We start from the raw sequence: 16813 nt of genomic DNA on the forward strand, positions 1-16813 counted from the left end.
GACGTCATTGACCTAATATGGTGCTTCCTGGTAAATGGGCGGGTCCGGCTTTCCCGAGATCGGCCTGTCAGAGGGAGACGTCTTCAACTAACAACTTTTACATCGTCATGAAAAGATACACACTTGATACACAGCAATAACCTGAAAGTGATGTTTTACTAGTAATGATTTCAACCTACAGAGAAAACACAGTAACAAACATCAATCATGTGTCTTATGGTTCATTTATTAAAAACACAAATACTAAATATTCATAAATGATTTACACGGTCAAAAAAAGTAAACTTTTGGGAGGTTTTTCTGTTTTGATATCAGAAAAGAAAGACTTAAAACGTTTTTCTTTTGTTTTATTTTGATAGAGACAAGGACCAACACATCAACACATTAAACAATCTTCAGATGCACTATAGTGTTTCCAGCCTAAACTCATTTCCAACACCTGTCCCTAGATGGTTGTTATGGAAACAAAGGGAAAGTAATACATCATCAACTGATAATCACATCAAACTTTATTAGTCACATGAACACAACAGGTGTAGAACTTAAAAATGAAATGCTGAATACAACAGGTGTAGAACCTTACAGTGAAATGCTGAATACAACAGGTGTAGAACATACAGTGAAATGCTGAACACAACAGGTGTAGTACTTACAGTGAAATGCTGAATACAACAGGTGTAGAACTTACAGTGAAATGCTGAACACAACAGGTGTAGTACTTACAGTGAAATGCTGAATACAACAGGTGTAGAAACTTACAGTGAAATGCTGAATACAACAGGTGTAGTAGCAGTAAATAACAATAGAGAGGCAAAATACAGGGGTTACCGGTACACAGTCAATGTGGAGGCTATATACAGGGTATTACGGTACAGAGTCAATGAGGAGGTTAATTGAGGTAATTGAGATAATATGTACATGAGTTAGAGTTATTAAAGTGACATTATCACAACATTATCATTACATTATCGTTACATTATCACAATTATATGCACAAAACAAATGTCATAGGCTACAGTTAGATCAAATGGAATACATATTTACCTCTAATATTTACAACAAATGGAGGTACAAGGATCTTAAAGAGATGCTCCGGTACTTTAGCCACTAAGAACGTGTGTTTTTTTTTAAATCTCACACTTTGGGCTGGATGTTTCAATATGTAGCTAATTCATACATAATCACTGTCTTACATCAAAAAGCCACAAAATCCCAAGTTGGAAAGCGACTTTTGTTGAAGCTGTGCCGCGCCATTTTCCCTCCATTTCCCTCCACATGGGCAATTAGAGTTCTATCTAATGAGCTTCAGCCCCTCGTATTTGAGTGACAGCTAGCAAGAAGCCAGCCCAGGGTTATCCAATGAGGTTGCAGGGCGGGCCACAGCAGAGAGAGAGAGCAATGACGTGGTGCACATATGTGATGTACAACATTTTCGGGGACCACTTTTGTCTTGTGAGTGTTACTATCAGCACTACTGGCTATAAAGTACACAAAAAGTAGCAGAGAATCTCTTTAATGAGTCTGTTGACTATAGTTTATAAATGATCGGACTGTTCCAGCTGGAACAACCAGTTTGTTGTGTGTCTTTTGTATTAAAATGTTCCATCAGTTTATGTTCCACATTATAGTGTTATTATACAACATTATCTTGTCTGTCAGGAAGGGTCTTCTGTCCTGAATTCAGCCTTCTCTTCCTGGACTAAGACCTGATGTTGTTTCACCAGATGTTAAACCTCTTGTCTGTCAGGAAGGGTCTTCTGTCCTGGATTCAGCCTTCTCTTCCTGGACTAAGACCTGATGTTGTTTCACCAGATGTTAAACCTCTTGTCTGTCAGGAAGGGTCTTCTGTCCTGGATTCAGCCTTCTCTTCCTGGACTAAGACCTGATGTTGTTTCACCAGATGTCAAACCTCTTGTCTGTCAGGAAGGGTCTTCTGTCCTGAATTCAGCCTTCTCTTCCTGGACTAAGACCTGATGTTGTTTCACCAGATGTCAAACCTCTTGTCTGTCAGGAAGGGTCTTCTGTCCTGAATTCAGCCTTCTCTTCCTGGACTAAGACCTGATGTTGTTTCACCAGATGTCAAACCTCTTGTCTGTCAAGAAGGGTCTTCTGTCCTGGATTCTGTTGTTGAAGAGTCTATAGAACATGATAATTATTAATCATTATTACATCATTAGACAACACATCTCCATCCTCCAACAGTTGCCCCCAGCAACAGACACACCCATATGATCTCACACACACATGCTCTGCTCACCGGCACACACACCCTTACCGTACGGTGTGCATTGAAGTGTTGGTAGAGACCAGTTGGAGTATTCTGTCAGTCAGAGCATCAGTGATGTCATTGTGACTCAGGCTACGAGAGAGAGAGAGAGAGAGAGAGAGAGAGACATTTGTCATCTAGTCTCACACACACACACACACACACACACACACACACACACACACACACACACACACACACACACACACACACACACACACACACACACACACACACACACACACACACACACACACACACACACACACACACACACACACACACACACAGGGAAAGCCACTCACTCCAGGACTTGTACTTTATGCAGGTGTGTGATCAGGGGCTGTAGGTGGTGGTCTGTGAGTTGACAGTGGCTGAGGTCCAGTTCTGACAGACCCTCTGAGTGTTCCAGAACCAGGGCCAGAGATCCACAGGCCTTCTGGTCCAGCCTGGTCTCACTGAAGTCCAGCTCCCCATCCAGGGCTCTCCACAGGGACTCTGTGTGCCTCAGCAGCCCCTCTTCAATCCCCTCACACACAAGGTCCAGCAGCTGAAGTAGCAGAGCTTTGCTGGGGCTGAGAGGACAAGAAGCAGAGACAACATCATGACACAGAGTAGGTTTAACTCCTACTGATAAACTAGTTGGTCAAATGTTTGTCTTTGTATGTCTAACCTCAGCTTGACGATATGCAGGATGGGAAGCAGCTCCCTCAGTGCTCTGTCCTCCACCTCACAGTCTCTTAGGATGAGCTGGACCTGGTTCTGGACCAGCTGGGTGCTGTGTTGGTTCTGCTTCAGAACAGAGTTGATGGCCCTGCAGTGGTCAGTGGTCAGACACAGAGCCTTCTCCTGGTCCTGAGCTGACAGGTCCACAGAGGAGGAGCAGGAGAAGTCCAGCCTGTAGTGCAGAGACCTGAGCAGCCATACTGCTATTGGTGGTGATGGTGCCCCCTCCTGGACCTGAGAGGCAGCACAGCACTGGAGGAAACTCAACAGTAACTTCCTGTCAACACTACAGAGAGAGAGATAGAGGGAGACAGAGAGACAGAGCGACAGAGAGCGAGAGACAGAGAGTGAGCGACAGAGACAGAGACAGAGAGAGAGAGACAGAGAGAGAGGGAGACAGAGAGAGAGACAGAGAGACAGAGAGAGAAAGATAGAGAGAGACAGAGAGAGAGAGAGAGAGACAGAGAGACAGAGAGAGAGCGACAGAGAGCGAGAGACAGAGAGCGAGAGACAGAGAGTGAGCGACAGAGACAGAGAGAGAGAGAGACAGAGAGACAGCGAGACAGAGAGAGAGAGACAGAGAGACAGACAGAGAGTGAGCGACAGAGACAGAGAGAGAGAGAGACCGAGAGAGAGAGAGACAGAGAGAGAGAGAGACAGAGAGAGAGAGAGACAGAGGGAGACAGAGAGACAGAGAGAGAGACAGAGAGAGAGACAGAGAGACAGAGAGAGACAGAGAGTGAGCGACAGAGAGAGACAGCGAGACAGAGAGAGAGAGAGACTTATTTACACACCATCACACATTAAAACACTGATTAACACACTACAACTCTGTTTATCAGGTCAACTCCCAGGCGTTCCCCTTCAATTCCACCCCTAGCTGAGGTTAAGGTTAGTACGTTAACCTAAGGTTAGGGTTAGAGGTTAAATCTGTCAGGAAGTGGAAAGCCTCATAGTTCTATCCATTCTAGCAGGGTCAAAGAGTGCCAACTAAACCTGAGTTGGGAGACTCTGTCCAGAAGAGGCAGGATGCTCTCTATCTCCCCCGGTGGTATGGAGGTCCACAGCAGGTTGACTTTGACTTGGTGGCTGTGCTGCAGGGTAAAACACAGAGCAGTACAGTCCACTCTGTCCAGCTCTCTGCTGTTCAGGTTGATCCAATGGTCTGAAGACCTCAACAAACTGGACACACAGTCACTGTCTCTACTGTCATAGATGTGTCTGATGGAGGACTTTACAAAGCTGGAACTGGACCTGAACAAACATGGAGAATGGATTGTTGTGGTTATGTCAAGGTTTTATAAAGGATAACTCACATAGTAACAACTGGCTGGATAGGACATGAATAATTAACGTCTATAAATATTGAATAAAGATCTCCCACCTCTTGAATAAAACCCTAATGATATTACAGAGGAAAACTCAGAACAACATGTCACTGGATACAAATAGTTATTTTATTATTTCTAGAAAGTCTGATCAGAGAAAGAAGTTCTCCCACCTCTTGAGAGTAACCCTTCCCAGAAAGGGGAGAAGATCTGAGATGTTCTTCTCTAGAAGCCTGTTCTTCCTGAGGTCCACAGTGATGTTGTGGGTTGAATGCTGCAGCAGAGAGAGAAGCACTTCCCAGTCCAGCCTGCAGGAGGTCAGGTCTCCACCAACCTTCTCCAGGAACCACTGAGTCAAGTCCTTGTCCTGAGCTTCATACACAACTACAGTCAGGTGCTGCAGAGTGTCTGAGTTCAGTCTAGGAGGTAGGAACATACAGGCAGTCAGAAATATGAAGAAAAACACATGAATGAAGTTACTATTTCTACTAAAAAAACATCAGCTTCAGACTGACCTGAGAGAGAGAGGTCCCTGGTGACACAGCAGTGTGATGAGAGAGTGACCCTGGATCTGGAAGTCAGTCAGGTCCAGACACTGAACCCTCCAGAGTCTCAGCAGGGATGCCACACTACTCAGAGCCCTGATTAACACTCTCTCTGGTGGCTGGCTGCTCTTTAGAACCAGGGAGAGTTCTGGGACAGTCAGTGGAGTAGCACCTCTCCCTGTCCTCCTAACCAGTCTGGACAGTTTCACTGCCATACCCAGATTCAGCCTGGAATGAAAAGACAAACCTCAATTCACTTGAAACAGAGAAGTCTTGTCAGATAAAATGATCAGTAAGGAAAATCAACTATTCAATAGACCTGTAAAAGCTGTCTTACTGAACATACCTGAGCTTGTGGAGCTTTGACTCATGTCTCAAAAGAAGTGCGGCTCCTTTGAGAGAGATCTTGCTGGGGGTGAGAGTGAGGTCCACTCTGGAGGCACAGAGACCCAGGACTCTCCCCACAGACCTGCAGGTTTTCCTGGGTAACTCTCCTCCCAGTGACAGGGTGGAGCCCAAGGCCTGGAGGAGAGAGGCCAACTGCTGGTCCTCTTCTCTGGACCTCACAGGGATGGATTCACACACAGTCTGGAAGAAACTGTCATCACCACAGCTGAAACAGCAAAACATGGAGGCATCAAATCAGACATTTAGGAGACAGTGACGTCCAGAAGTATTGGGACAGTGACACATGGTTTGTTGTTTTGGCTCGGTACTCCAGCACTTTCTAAATGATACAATGACTATGTGGTTAAAGGTCAGCCTGTCAGCTTTAATCTGAAGGTATTTTCATCCAAATCAGGTGAACTGTTTAGAAATTACAGCACTTTTTGTACATACAGTGTCCTCCATTAGTATTCAATCCTCTGAGACTTTTAGACATGTTATTGTGTGGAATTCAAATGGATTGAATCTATTCAAAATACTCTGAAATGTCAAAGTGAACAAAAACAATAAACATATAAAGATGAATCAAATATAAAACACTAATATCACGAATACAGAAACATGTTTTGACTGTAATATCAAAATGTCAAAGTTAAAGATGAATGAAATATAAAACACTAATATCCTGAGAAACATGTTTTGAAAAAAATTAATGATCATTATTCAGGATTCATTCAGGATCATGGTAGCGTCCACATTCATGTAGAAGTGTTCAGAAACATATTCTATTCTTATTTACTATAAAAGTGACTCCAAAATGAAACAATACATTATTTACCATTCATTTTCTATTGGGCACAAAATAATCTGAAACAACCAAAACAAACAGCAAAATGCATCCAACTAGTTTGTAGAATCACAAACTTGATGTCGTCAGTGCTATGAATATAGAAGAAGAATTATGGAAGAATTAAACCTGGTTAAAGCTTCTCTAGTGTCCGTGAGTTATTTACTCTGAGAAATAAGAACCTAACACCTCACTGTCACAGAGAAAGTTCCATAATATGCATTTGGTTTTATAGATTAGATATTCTGAGTATAAATGTATATGGAAAAATTCACAATATCTAGGTAACATTTGGTAATGCAACATTTGTTATTTCAGGGAATCTGAGTATAAATGTTACCAGATTCAATAACATTTGAAGATTCATATGACAATGTCTTAAAAAAGACAATTACTGCAGAAAGCTACAAGCATCCTCTCTAAAGGGAAATACAGGGACAGACAACTACAATCCCTGAAATGTACTGATCCAACTCACCTCAGCTGTGAGATGTAGGACAGACACTGAAGGAAACTCCTCACTTCACTCTCTTCATCTGACCAGCCCTTCAGCTCTACTGGTTTCTTCTCTGGTTGGAGTTTCAGCACTTCTAGGAGGAGGGAGGCCTTTCTCTCTGAGAGGTCTATGGACCAGACTGCAGGAGCTGACTGGTAAACTGGCTGTAATGCTGGAAGGAAACTCCTGCCTGTTTGAGTCTCATAGTCCTTCACATGTGAGTACAGATCCAGCAGGAAATCACTCTGTTTAGAAGTGTCTCCATTGAGAAAAGGAAAGGTGCTGTAAGTACACACTGATGATACCAGCTTCAGTGTCTTCTCTCTTGTCTGCTCCTCCCACACTGCTGCTTGAGACAGGAGATCCACCAGGAACTTGATCCGCTTTGAGGGATCAGACCTCCATGGACAGAAACTGCAACAAGGACAGTAACAGCTGATTCAGACATGGATGAACATATGAAACCAGTCATAGTTAAAGATATATGAAGTAGTTATACATTTACATAATGTGCTTTGGTTATATGTTAAAGTATTTAATTTTAGAGACGTTCACATGATTTATCTGTGACATTTAGTAATGCAACATTAGTTATGTCAGGAAATGGGCTGATAAATGTTCCCAGATTCACCAACATGTGTCGTTTTATACGGAGCCTTCACCGTGTGCTGCCACTTTGCATCAGCAGTCAGAAAGGAGACTCTCTGGGGGGCAGTTTGATAGTGGTGATGCTAAACAACTCTGGTTTATTCTCTCTCTCTCTCTCTCTCTCTCTCTCTCTCTCTCTCTCTCTCTCTCTCTCTCTCTCTTCCCTCGCTCTCTCTCTCTTTCCTCTCTCTCTCTCTCTCTCTCTCTCTCTCTCTCTCTCTCTCTCTCTCTCTCTCTCTCTCTCTCTCTCTCTCTCTCTCTCTCTCTCTCTCTCTCTCTCTCTCTCTCTCTCTCTCTCTCTCTCTCTCTCTCTCTCTCTCTCTCTCTCTCTCTCTCTCTCTCTCTCTCTCTCTCTCTCTCTCTCTCTCTCTCTCTCTCTCTCTCTCTCTCTCTCTCTCTCTCTCTCTCTCTCTCTCTCTCTCTCTATTCCCTCTCTCATCTCTCTCTATTCCCTATCTCTCGTCCAGTGAGAGGTAATACAGATTACTGCAAATCATCTAATGTTGATGACTGGGTTCCTTCTTGTAAATTGTTTCTATGAAGTGTCCGTTAAATTGCTCTGCCATCATTATTGTATGAGGTATTATTGGTGGGGTTACCCCTGTGCTGTGATGGGTGTTTTATATGGTGTGTCTTATCTTTTCTCTCCACTGGCTATCTGGCTAACAGGCTACACTCTAGACAGTCTCTTCTGCTGATGTGTGTGTGTCTGGTAGTGGATCTCTCTCTATCCTACTCTTTTCCTTTCTGCAGGGTTAATACCTGCCTGGCGCCCCAACAAAATCTTTACCTTTACCCCTCTCTAACAAAACCGCTACAAGATTTACCAACACTTGAAGTTTTATATGTCAAATGTTTCTACAATATAATAACCACTAGCATCACATAATCACTAACCACCACACATGTTCAGACTCACCTCAGCTGTGAGATGTAGGACAGACACTGAAGGAAACTCCTCACTTCACTCTCTTCATCTGACCAGCCCTTCAGCTCTACTGGTTTCTTCTCTGGTTGGAGTTTCAGCACTTCTAGGAGGAGGGAGGCCTTTCTCTCTGAGAGGTCTATGGACCAGACTGCAGGAGCTGACTGGTAAACTGGCTGTAATGCTGGAAGGACACTCCTGCCTGTCTGAGTCTCATAGTCCTTCACATGAGAGTACAGATCCAGCAGGAAATTATCTTTCTGGTTGTGATATACTTTAGACAGTGACAGTTTCTCTACAGTTGTTTGTATGGTTCCTCTCTCATGGAGAGCTGCTTGAAGACACAGATTCAGTAGGAATGTCTTCTCTCTCTTTCTCCTCTTTATATTATCCATCAGTGGAGGAAATCTGAACAAACAGTTTAAAACACAGATGATATACAGGTGAGTGATGAGGACTGATATGAGTAACAGGGTTGGGGAACTGAAAACTAATAGCACCATATGACTCCATCTTTTAAAACAATACAACTATCAATTGGAACTTTGTTCAATTTCAATTCCTACTGATTTAAAGTTTCTACAGCATCTTCACATGTTCATGTATTAAAAAGATAACGACAGTGTAAAACATAAATACTATCTACACCAGTTCAATGACATATGGACTCTTGTTGGATAAACTCCCTCACCTCAGCTGTGAGATGTAGGACAGACACTGAAGGAAACTCCTCACTTCACTCTCTTCATCTGACCAGCCCCACAGCTCTACTGGTTTCTTCTCTGGTTGGAGTTTCAGCACTTCTAGGAGGAGGGAGGCCTTTCTCTCTGAGAGGTCTATGGACCAGACTGCAGGAGCTGACTGGTAAACTGGCTGTAATGCTGGAAGGACACTCCTGCCTGTTTGAGTCTCATAGTCCTTCACATGTGAGTACAGATCCAGCAGGAAATCACTCTGTCTATAATTGTCTCCATTGGGAAAAGGAAAGGTGCTGTAAGTACACACTGATGATACCAGCTTCAGTGTCTTCTCTCCTGTCTGCTCCTCCCACTCTGCTGCTTGAGACAGGAGATCCACCAGGAACTTGATCTGCTTTGAGGGATCAGACCTCCATGGATAGAACCTGCAACAAGGACAGTAACAGCTGATTCAGACATGGATGAACACATGAAACCAGTCATAGTTAAAGATATATGAAGTAGTTACACATTTACATAATGTGATTTGGTTATATGTTAAAGTATTTAATTTTAGAGACATTCCCATGATTTATGTGTGACATTTAGTAATGTAACATTAGTTATGTCAGGAAATGTGCTGATAAATGTTCCCAGATTCACCAACATGTGTAGTTTTATACGGAGCCTTCACCGTGTGCTGCCACTTTGCATCAGCAGTCAGAAAGGAGACTCTCTGGGGGGCAGTTTGATAGTGGTGATGCTGAACAACTCTGGTTACTTTTCCCTCTTCCCTTTTTCTCCCCTCTTCCTTCCCTCTATTTTTCCCTCTTCCTCTTTCCTCTCACTCTCTTCCCTCCTCTCCCTTCCCGCTCTCTTCCCTCTCTCCCCTCCCTCTTCCTTCCTTCCTTCCCTCTCCCTTCCTTCACTCTTCCCTTGTTCGTCCCTCTCTTTCTTCATCTCTTTCTCTTCCCTCTCTCTCTCTTCTCTCTTCCCTCTCTCTCTTCCCTCTCTCTCTCTTCTCTCTTCCCTCTCTATCTCAAGACTAGTCATTCAACTGAGACTGCTCTTCTCTGTGTCACGGAGGCGCTCCGCACTGCTAAAGCTAACTCTCTCTCCTCTGCTCTCATCCTTCTAGACCTATTGGCTGCCTTTGATACTGTGAACCATCAGATCCTCCTCTCCACCCTCTCCGAGTTGGGCATCTCCGGCGCGGCCCACGCTTGGATTGCGTCATACCTGACAGGTCGCTCCTACCAGGTGGCGTGGCGAGAATCTGTCTCCGCACCACGTGCTCTCACCACTGGTGTCCCCCAGGGCTCTGTTCTAGGCCCTCTCCTATTCTCGCTATACACCAAGTCACTTGGCTCTGTCATATCCTCACATGGTCTCTCCTATCATTGCTATGCAGACGACACACAATTAATCTTCTCCTTTCCCCCTTCTGATAACCAGGTGGCGAATCGCATCTCTGCATGTCTTGCAGACATATCAGTGTGGATGACGGATCACCACCTCAAGCTGAACCTCGGCAAGACGGAGCTGCTCTTCCTCCCGGGGAAGGACTGCCCGTTCCATGATCTCGCCATCACGGTTGACAACTCCATTGTGTCCTCCTCCCAGAGCGCTAAGAACCTTGGCGTGATCCTGGACAACACCCTGTCGTTCTCAACTAACATCAAGGCGGTGGCCCGTTCCTGTAGGTTCATGCTCTACAACATCCGCAGAGTACGACCCTGCCTCACACAGGAAGCGGCGCAGGTCCTAATCCAGGCACTTGTCATCTCCTGTCTGGATTACTGCAACTCGCTGTTGGCTGGGCTCCCTGCCTGTGCCATTAAACCCCTACAACTCATCCAGAACGCCGCAGCCCGTCTGGTGTTCAACCTTCCCAAGTTCTCTCACGTCACCCCGCTCCTCCGCTCTCTCCACTGGCTTCCAGTTGAAGCTCGCATCCGCTACAAGACCATGGTGCTTGCCTACGGAGCTGTGAGGGGAACGGCACCTCCGTACCTTCAGGCTCTGATCAGGCCCTACACCCAAACAAGGGCACTGCGTTCATCCACCTCTGGCCTGCTCGCCTCCCTACCTCTGAGGAAGTACAGTTCCCGCTCAGCCCAGTCAAAACTGTTCGCTGCTCTGGCACCCCAATGGTGGAACAAACTCCCTCACGTCGCCAGGTCAGCGGAGTCAATCACCACCTTCCGGAGACACCTGAAACCCCACCTCTTTAAGGAATACCTAGGATAGGATAAAGTAATCCTTCTATCACCCCCCCCCCCCCTTAAAAGAGTTAGATGCACTATTGTAAAGTGGTTGTTCCACTGGATATCATAAGGTGAATGCACCAATTTGTAAGTCGCTCTGGATAAGAGCGTCTGCTAAATTCTCTCTCTCTCTCTCACTCTCTCACTCTCTCGCTCACTCTCGCTCACTCTCGCTCACTCTCTCACTCTCTCACTCTCTCACTCTCTCACTCTCTCTAGTGCTTTACACTGCAGCAGACTTTATTATTGTTTTCAATGCTCTTCCCTTTAAGGTTTAGCGTGGCTGGACTATTATTGTCCTGCCAGACGTATTTGGGTTGATATTTTAGTTAAAGGGAGGTTGCTTGCCAGTTTATTGTGTCTTGTTATTTGAACTGTGTTGATGTGGTACTAATGACATGTGGCCCAGAAGATTGTGGACATTTTAAGGCCTTTGTTTGTCTATGACTCCCCACCATTCATACCCTCTGCACTCCTCCACTGGGAGGAAATACAGATTACTGCAAATCCTCTAATGTTGACGACTGGGTTCTTTCTTGTAAATAGTTTCTATGAAGTTGCCGTTAAATTGCTCTGCCATCATTATTGTATGAGGTATTATTGGTGGGGTTACCCCTGTGCTGTGATGGGTGTTTTATATGGTGTGTCTTATCTTTTCTCTCCACTGGCTATCTGGCTAACAGGCTACACTCTAGACAGTCTCTTCTGCTGATGTGTGTGTGTCTGGTAGTGGGTCTCTCTCTATCCTACTATTTTCCTTTCTGCAGGGTTAATACCTGCCTGGCGCCCCAACAAAATCTTTACCTTTACCCCTCTCTAACAATACTGCTACAAGATTTACCAACACTTGAAGTTTTATATGTCAAATGTTTCTATAAGATAATAATCACTAGCATCACATAATCACTAACCACCACACATGTTCAGACTCACCTCAGCTGTGAGATGTAGGACAGACACTGAAGGAAACTCCTCACTTCACTCTCTTCATCTGACCAGCCCTTCAGCTCTACTGGTTTCTTCTCTGGTTGGAGTTTCAGCACTTCTAGGAGGAGGGAGGCCTTTCTCTCTGAGAGGTCTATGGACCAGACTGCAGGAGCTGACTGGTAAACTGGCTGTAATGCTGGAAGGACACTCCTGCCTGTTTGAGTCTCATAGTCCTTCACATGTGAGTACAGATCCAGCAGGAAATCACTCTGTTCAGAATTGTATCCATTGAGAAAAGGAAAGGTGCTGTAAGTCCACACTGATGATACCAGCTTCAGTGTCTTCTCTCCTGTCTGCTCCTCCCACTCTGCTGCTTGAGACAGGAGATCCACCAGGAACTTGATCTGCTTTGAGGGATCATACCACCATGGACAGAAACTGCAACAAGGACAGTAACAGCTGATTCAGACATGGATGAACACATGAAACCAGTCATAGTTAAAGATATATGAAGTAGTTATACATTTACATAATGTGATTTGGTTATACAGTGGGGCAAAAAAGTATTTAGTCAGCCACCAATTGTGCAAGTTCTCCCACTTAAAAAGATGAGGCCTGTAATTTTCATCATAGGTACACTTCAACTATGACAGACAAAATGAGAAAAAAAATCCAGAAAATCACATTGTAGGATTTTTTATGAATTTATTTGCAAATTATGTTGGAAAATAAGTATTTGGTCACCTACAAACAAGCAAGATTTCTGGCTCTCACAGACCTGTATCTTCTTCTTTAAGAGGCTCCTCTGTCCTCCACTCGTTACCTGTATTAATGGCACCTGTTTGAACTTGTTATCAGTATAAAAGACACCTGTCCACAACCTTAAACAGTCACACTCCAAACTCCACTATGGGCAAGACCAAAGAGCTGTCAAAGGACACCAGAAACAAAATTGTAGACCTGCACCAGGCTGGGAAGACTGAATCTGCAATAGGTAAGCATCTTGGTTTGAAGAAATCAACTGTGGGAGCAATTATTAGGAAATGGAAGACATACAAGACCACTGATAATCTCCCTCGATCTGGGGCTCCACGCAAGATCTCACCCGTGGGGTCAAAATGATCACAAGACCGGTGAGCAAAAATCCCAGAACCACACGGGGGGACCTAGTGAATGACCTGCAGAGAGCTGGGACCAAAGTAACAAAGCCTACCATCAGTAACACACTACGCCGCCAGGGACTCAAATCCTGCAGTGCCAGACGTGTCCCCCTGCTTAAGCCAGTACATGTCCAGGCCCGTCTGAAGTTTTCTAGAGAGCATTTGGATGATCCAGAAGAAGATTGGGAGAATGTCATATGGTCAGATAAAACCAAAATATAACTTTTTGGTAAAAACTCAACTCGTCGTGTTTGGAGGACAAAGAATGCTGAGTTGCATTCAATGAACACTGTCATGACGTTGGCCTGGGGGTAGGTTTATGACAGTCATAAATACCTCTTTCCCCCCTCCCCCGTTCCTCTTCCCTACTGATGTGACATAAGAAAACCCCTTGGTTAACATAGAGATTCTGAGAACATCAGAAGTTGGGGGGAAATGAACTATATTCTGGTAATCCGACCAACTGAACATATGCGGTGGTACTTAAGGTATATTATATCAGTTCGGTTGCCCTCTGACACATTCTCACCAATGATAGAATGACATAAACTCTACTGTGGAAAGTCTAAACATCAGAGGTATCGGATTCACATGGAATTGTTGTTTAATTCAAATGCTTGAATATGAAATTATTTGTGAAGAGATGAAATTTAATTTTAGCTTCCAAATGAGAGATTTGGGTTTCATAAGTTTGGGCCTCTGCTCAACCAGTGGCCCGCCCCTGTGAAGAGACATGGGTAATAAACTTTTCAGACACACCCCTCTCCCTCCACTATATAAAGCCATTGACAAAAATATAAACTTCTGTTCCAGGTACATTAGGATGACAATCCGATGTCAGAATGGTTCAGATAATAACTACAGAACGAAGCCAACATCAGCATGAACTTTGGTTGTGAATGGTATGAACTTTGAACTCGTATTCACTACAGAAGTGATACCTCCTAGCCGTTGAGTTAGCAACAGCTGCTACAAACGCAGGTTAGGAAGGACGGTCAGAGTATCCCGTCTACTACACAACGACGTTACTACGACAGTGACATTCTTCAAAGGACAGAGGACTCGGTTTGGCAACCCGGTCTTCCATCTACCACCAACCTACTGAAGCGCAGCTCAGAGTAAATATTTATTGCATTTTCCTTTTCCAAATGGGCGGTAATTTAGAATGCATAAGATACTGTATTTACATTTAAGTCATTTAGCAGACGCTCTTATCCAGAGCGACTTACAAATTGGAAAGTTCATACATATTCATCCTGGTCCCCCCGTGGGGAATGAACCCACAACCCTGGCGTTGCAAGCGCCATGCTCTACCAACTGAGCCACACGGGACCACGATAGCACAGCTTCGCCTCTGTTCCAGTCTCCCGCTCTTTCACTAAAATCCAGCCCCCTTTCCTTTGTGTAACAAGCTGTCATATCTGTTCCGCCCGCTAGGGACGTTTTCCTTTATGACGGCAATTTGTAATCAAGTTATGATTTAATTGTGTATGTGTGATTCTGTGTGATTAGTTAGGTATTTAGTAAATAAATAATTAAACCCAATTTTGTATTGCTGATTCAACTTGTTAGCCAGGATTCTTGCAGATAACCAAGGATTTACAACTTTCAGATGAGACTGAATAAGATGACGATTAATGTTGACTGCTATTGATGTAAAATATTACTAAATCTTTAAGAGTTTATTCAGAAGATAACAGCTCTATAAATATTATTTCGTGGTGTCCCTCTCTAGTTAATTACATTTACATGATTAGTTCAATCAGGTAATATTAATTACGGAGAAATTATTTTATAGAATAGCATGTCATAGCAATTAATCCGGCAAAGCCAAAGACACGACAACACCATACCTACTGTGAAGCATGGGGGTGGACACATCATGCTTTGGGGCTGTTTTTCTGCAAAGGGACCAGGACGACTGATCCGTGTAAAGGAAAGAATGAATGGGGCCATGTATCGTGAGATTTTGAGTGAAAACCTCCTTCCATCAGCAAGGGCATTGAAGATGAAACGTGGCTGGGTCTTTCAGCATGACAATGATGCCAAACACACCGCCCGGGCAACGAAGGAGTGGCTTCGTACGAAGCATTTCAAGGTCCTGGAGTGGCCTAGCCAGTCTCCAGATCTCAACCCCATAGAAAATCTTTGGAGGGAGTTGAAAGTCCGTGTTGCCCAGCAACAGCCCCAAAACATCACTGCTCTAGAGGAGATCTGCATGGAGGAATGGGCCAAAATACCAGCAGCAGTGTGTGAAAACCTTGTGAAGTCTTACAGAAAACGTTTGACCTCTGTCATTGCCAACAAAGGGTAATCAACAAAGTATTGAGATAAACTTTTGTTATTGACCAAATACTTATTTTCCACCATAATTTGCAAATATCACCCCTCTCTAACAATACCGCTACAAGATTTACCAACACTTGAAGTGTTATATGTCAAATGTTTCGACAAGATAATAATCACTAGCATCACATAATCACTAACCACCACACATGTTCAGACTCACCTCAGCTGTGAGATGTAGGACAGACACTGAAGGAAACTCCTCACTTCACTCTCTTCATCTGAACAGCCCTTCAGCTTTACTGGTTTCTTCTCTGGTTGGAGTTTCAGCACTTCTAGGAGGAGGGAGGCCTTTCTCTTTGAGAGGTCTATGGACCAGACTGCAGGACTGGCTGACTGGTAAACTGGCTGTAATGCTGGAAGGACACTCATGCCTGTTTGAGTCTCATAGTCCTTCACATGTGAGTACAGATCCAGCAGGAAATCACATTTCTGATAGTGATATACTTTAGACAGTGACAACACTTTCTTTACAGTTGTTTGTATGGTTCCTCTCTCATGGAGAGCTGCTTGAAGACACAGATTCAGTAGGAATGTCTTCTCTCTCTTTCTCCTCTCTTCAGGGGATCTTCTCTGATCCTGTGGTGGAGTAAAACTGCAAGAACAGGTGAACAACAAATAGATGAATATGTGAGAGACTTGATATGCATTTCTGATGGTTACATTATGGTGGGTAAAATACAATGACTATCTTTCTAATCTCATCATCCACTTCAATTGTTCCTTAAAATCCTTACTACAAAGTAAGATTGCATTTTTTTAAACAGTATGTGTCTGTTTAGTAAACTCAGCAAAAAAAGAAACGTCCCTTTTTCAGGACCCTGTCTTTCAAAGATATTTCGTAAAAATCCAAATAACTTCACAGATCTTCATTGTAAAGGGTTTAAACACTGTTTCCCATGCTTGTTCAATGAACCATAAACAATTAATGAACATGCACCTGTGGAACGGTCGTTAAGACACTAACAGCTTACAGACGGTAGGCAATTAAGGTCAGTTATGAAAACTTAGGACACTAAAGAGGCCTTTCTACTGACTCTGAAAAACACCAAAACAAAGATGCCCAGGGTCCATGCTCAACTGCGTGAACGTGCCTTAGGCATGCTGCAAGGACGCATGAGGACTGCAGATGTGGCCAGGGCAATAAATTGCGATGTCCGTACTGTGAGACGCCTAAGACAGCTCTACAGGGAGACAGGATGGACAGCTGATCGTCCTCGCAGTGGCAGTTCAGGTGTAACAACACCTGCTCAGGATCGGTACATCTG

The 16813-nt window shown here is 44.0% G+C and overlaps 1 protein-coding gene across 8 annotated transcripts in view; it reads right to left on the reverse strand.

Moving 5' to 3' along the window:
- Positions 1–16813, reverse strand: part of LOC139577773 (uncharacterized) — a 106438-nt gene that overhangs the window by 22551 nt on the left and 67074 nt on the right. For 4 of the 8 annotated variants that reach the window (XM_071404934.1, XM_071404935.1, XM_071404933.1 and 1 more), the window contains 13 exons: positions 15709–16140; positions 12046–12477; positions 8860–9291; positions 8163–8576; positions 6578–7009; positions 5212–5478; positions 4836–5093; positions 4494–4739; positions 3989–4246; positions 2940–3278; positions 2572–2841; positions 2276–2359; positions 206–2136 (listed from right to left, as the gene is read on the reverse strand). In XM_071404934.1, the coding sequence (XP_071261035.1) occupies positions 2070–2136; positions 2276–2359; positions 2572–2841; positions 2940–3278; positions 3989–4246; positions 4494–4739; positions 4836–5093; positions 5212–5478; positions 6578–7009; positions 8163–8576; positions 8860–9291; positions 12046–12477; positions 15709–16140 (3931 nt within the window). In that variant the 3' untranslated portion in view covers positions 206–2069. Of the gene's footprint in view, positions 1–205; positions 2137–2275; positions 2360–2571; positions 2842–2939; positions 3279–3988; positions 4247–4493; positions 4740–4835; positions 5094–5211; positions 5479–6577; positions 7010–8162; positions 8577–8859; positions 9292–12045; positions 12478–15708; positions 16141–16813 lie in introns of those variants that run through there. The other 4 variants (XM_071404937.1, XM_071404939.1, XM_071404938.1 and 1 more) reach the window with 4 other exon arrangements.

The sequence above is a fragment of the Salvelinus alpinus genome, chromosome 6, assembly GCF_045679555.1.
Source record: "Salvelinus alpinus chromosome 6, SLU_Salpinus.1, whole genome shotgun sequence".
NCBI classification, from domain to species: Eukaryota; Metazoa; Chordata; class Actinopteri; order Salmoniformes; family Salmonidae; genus Salvelinus; species Salvelinus alpinus.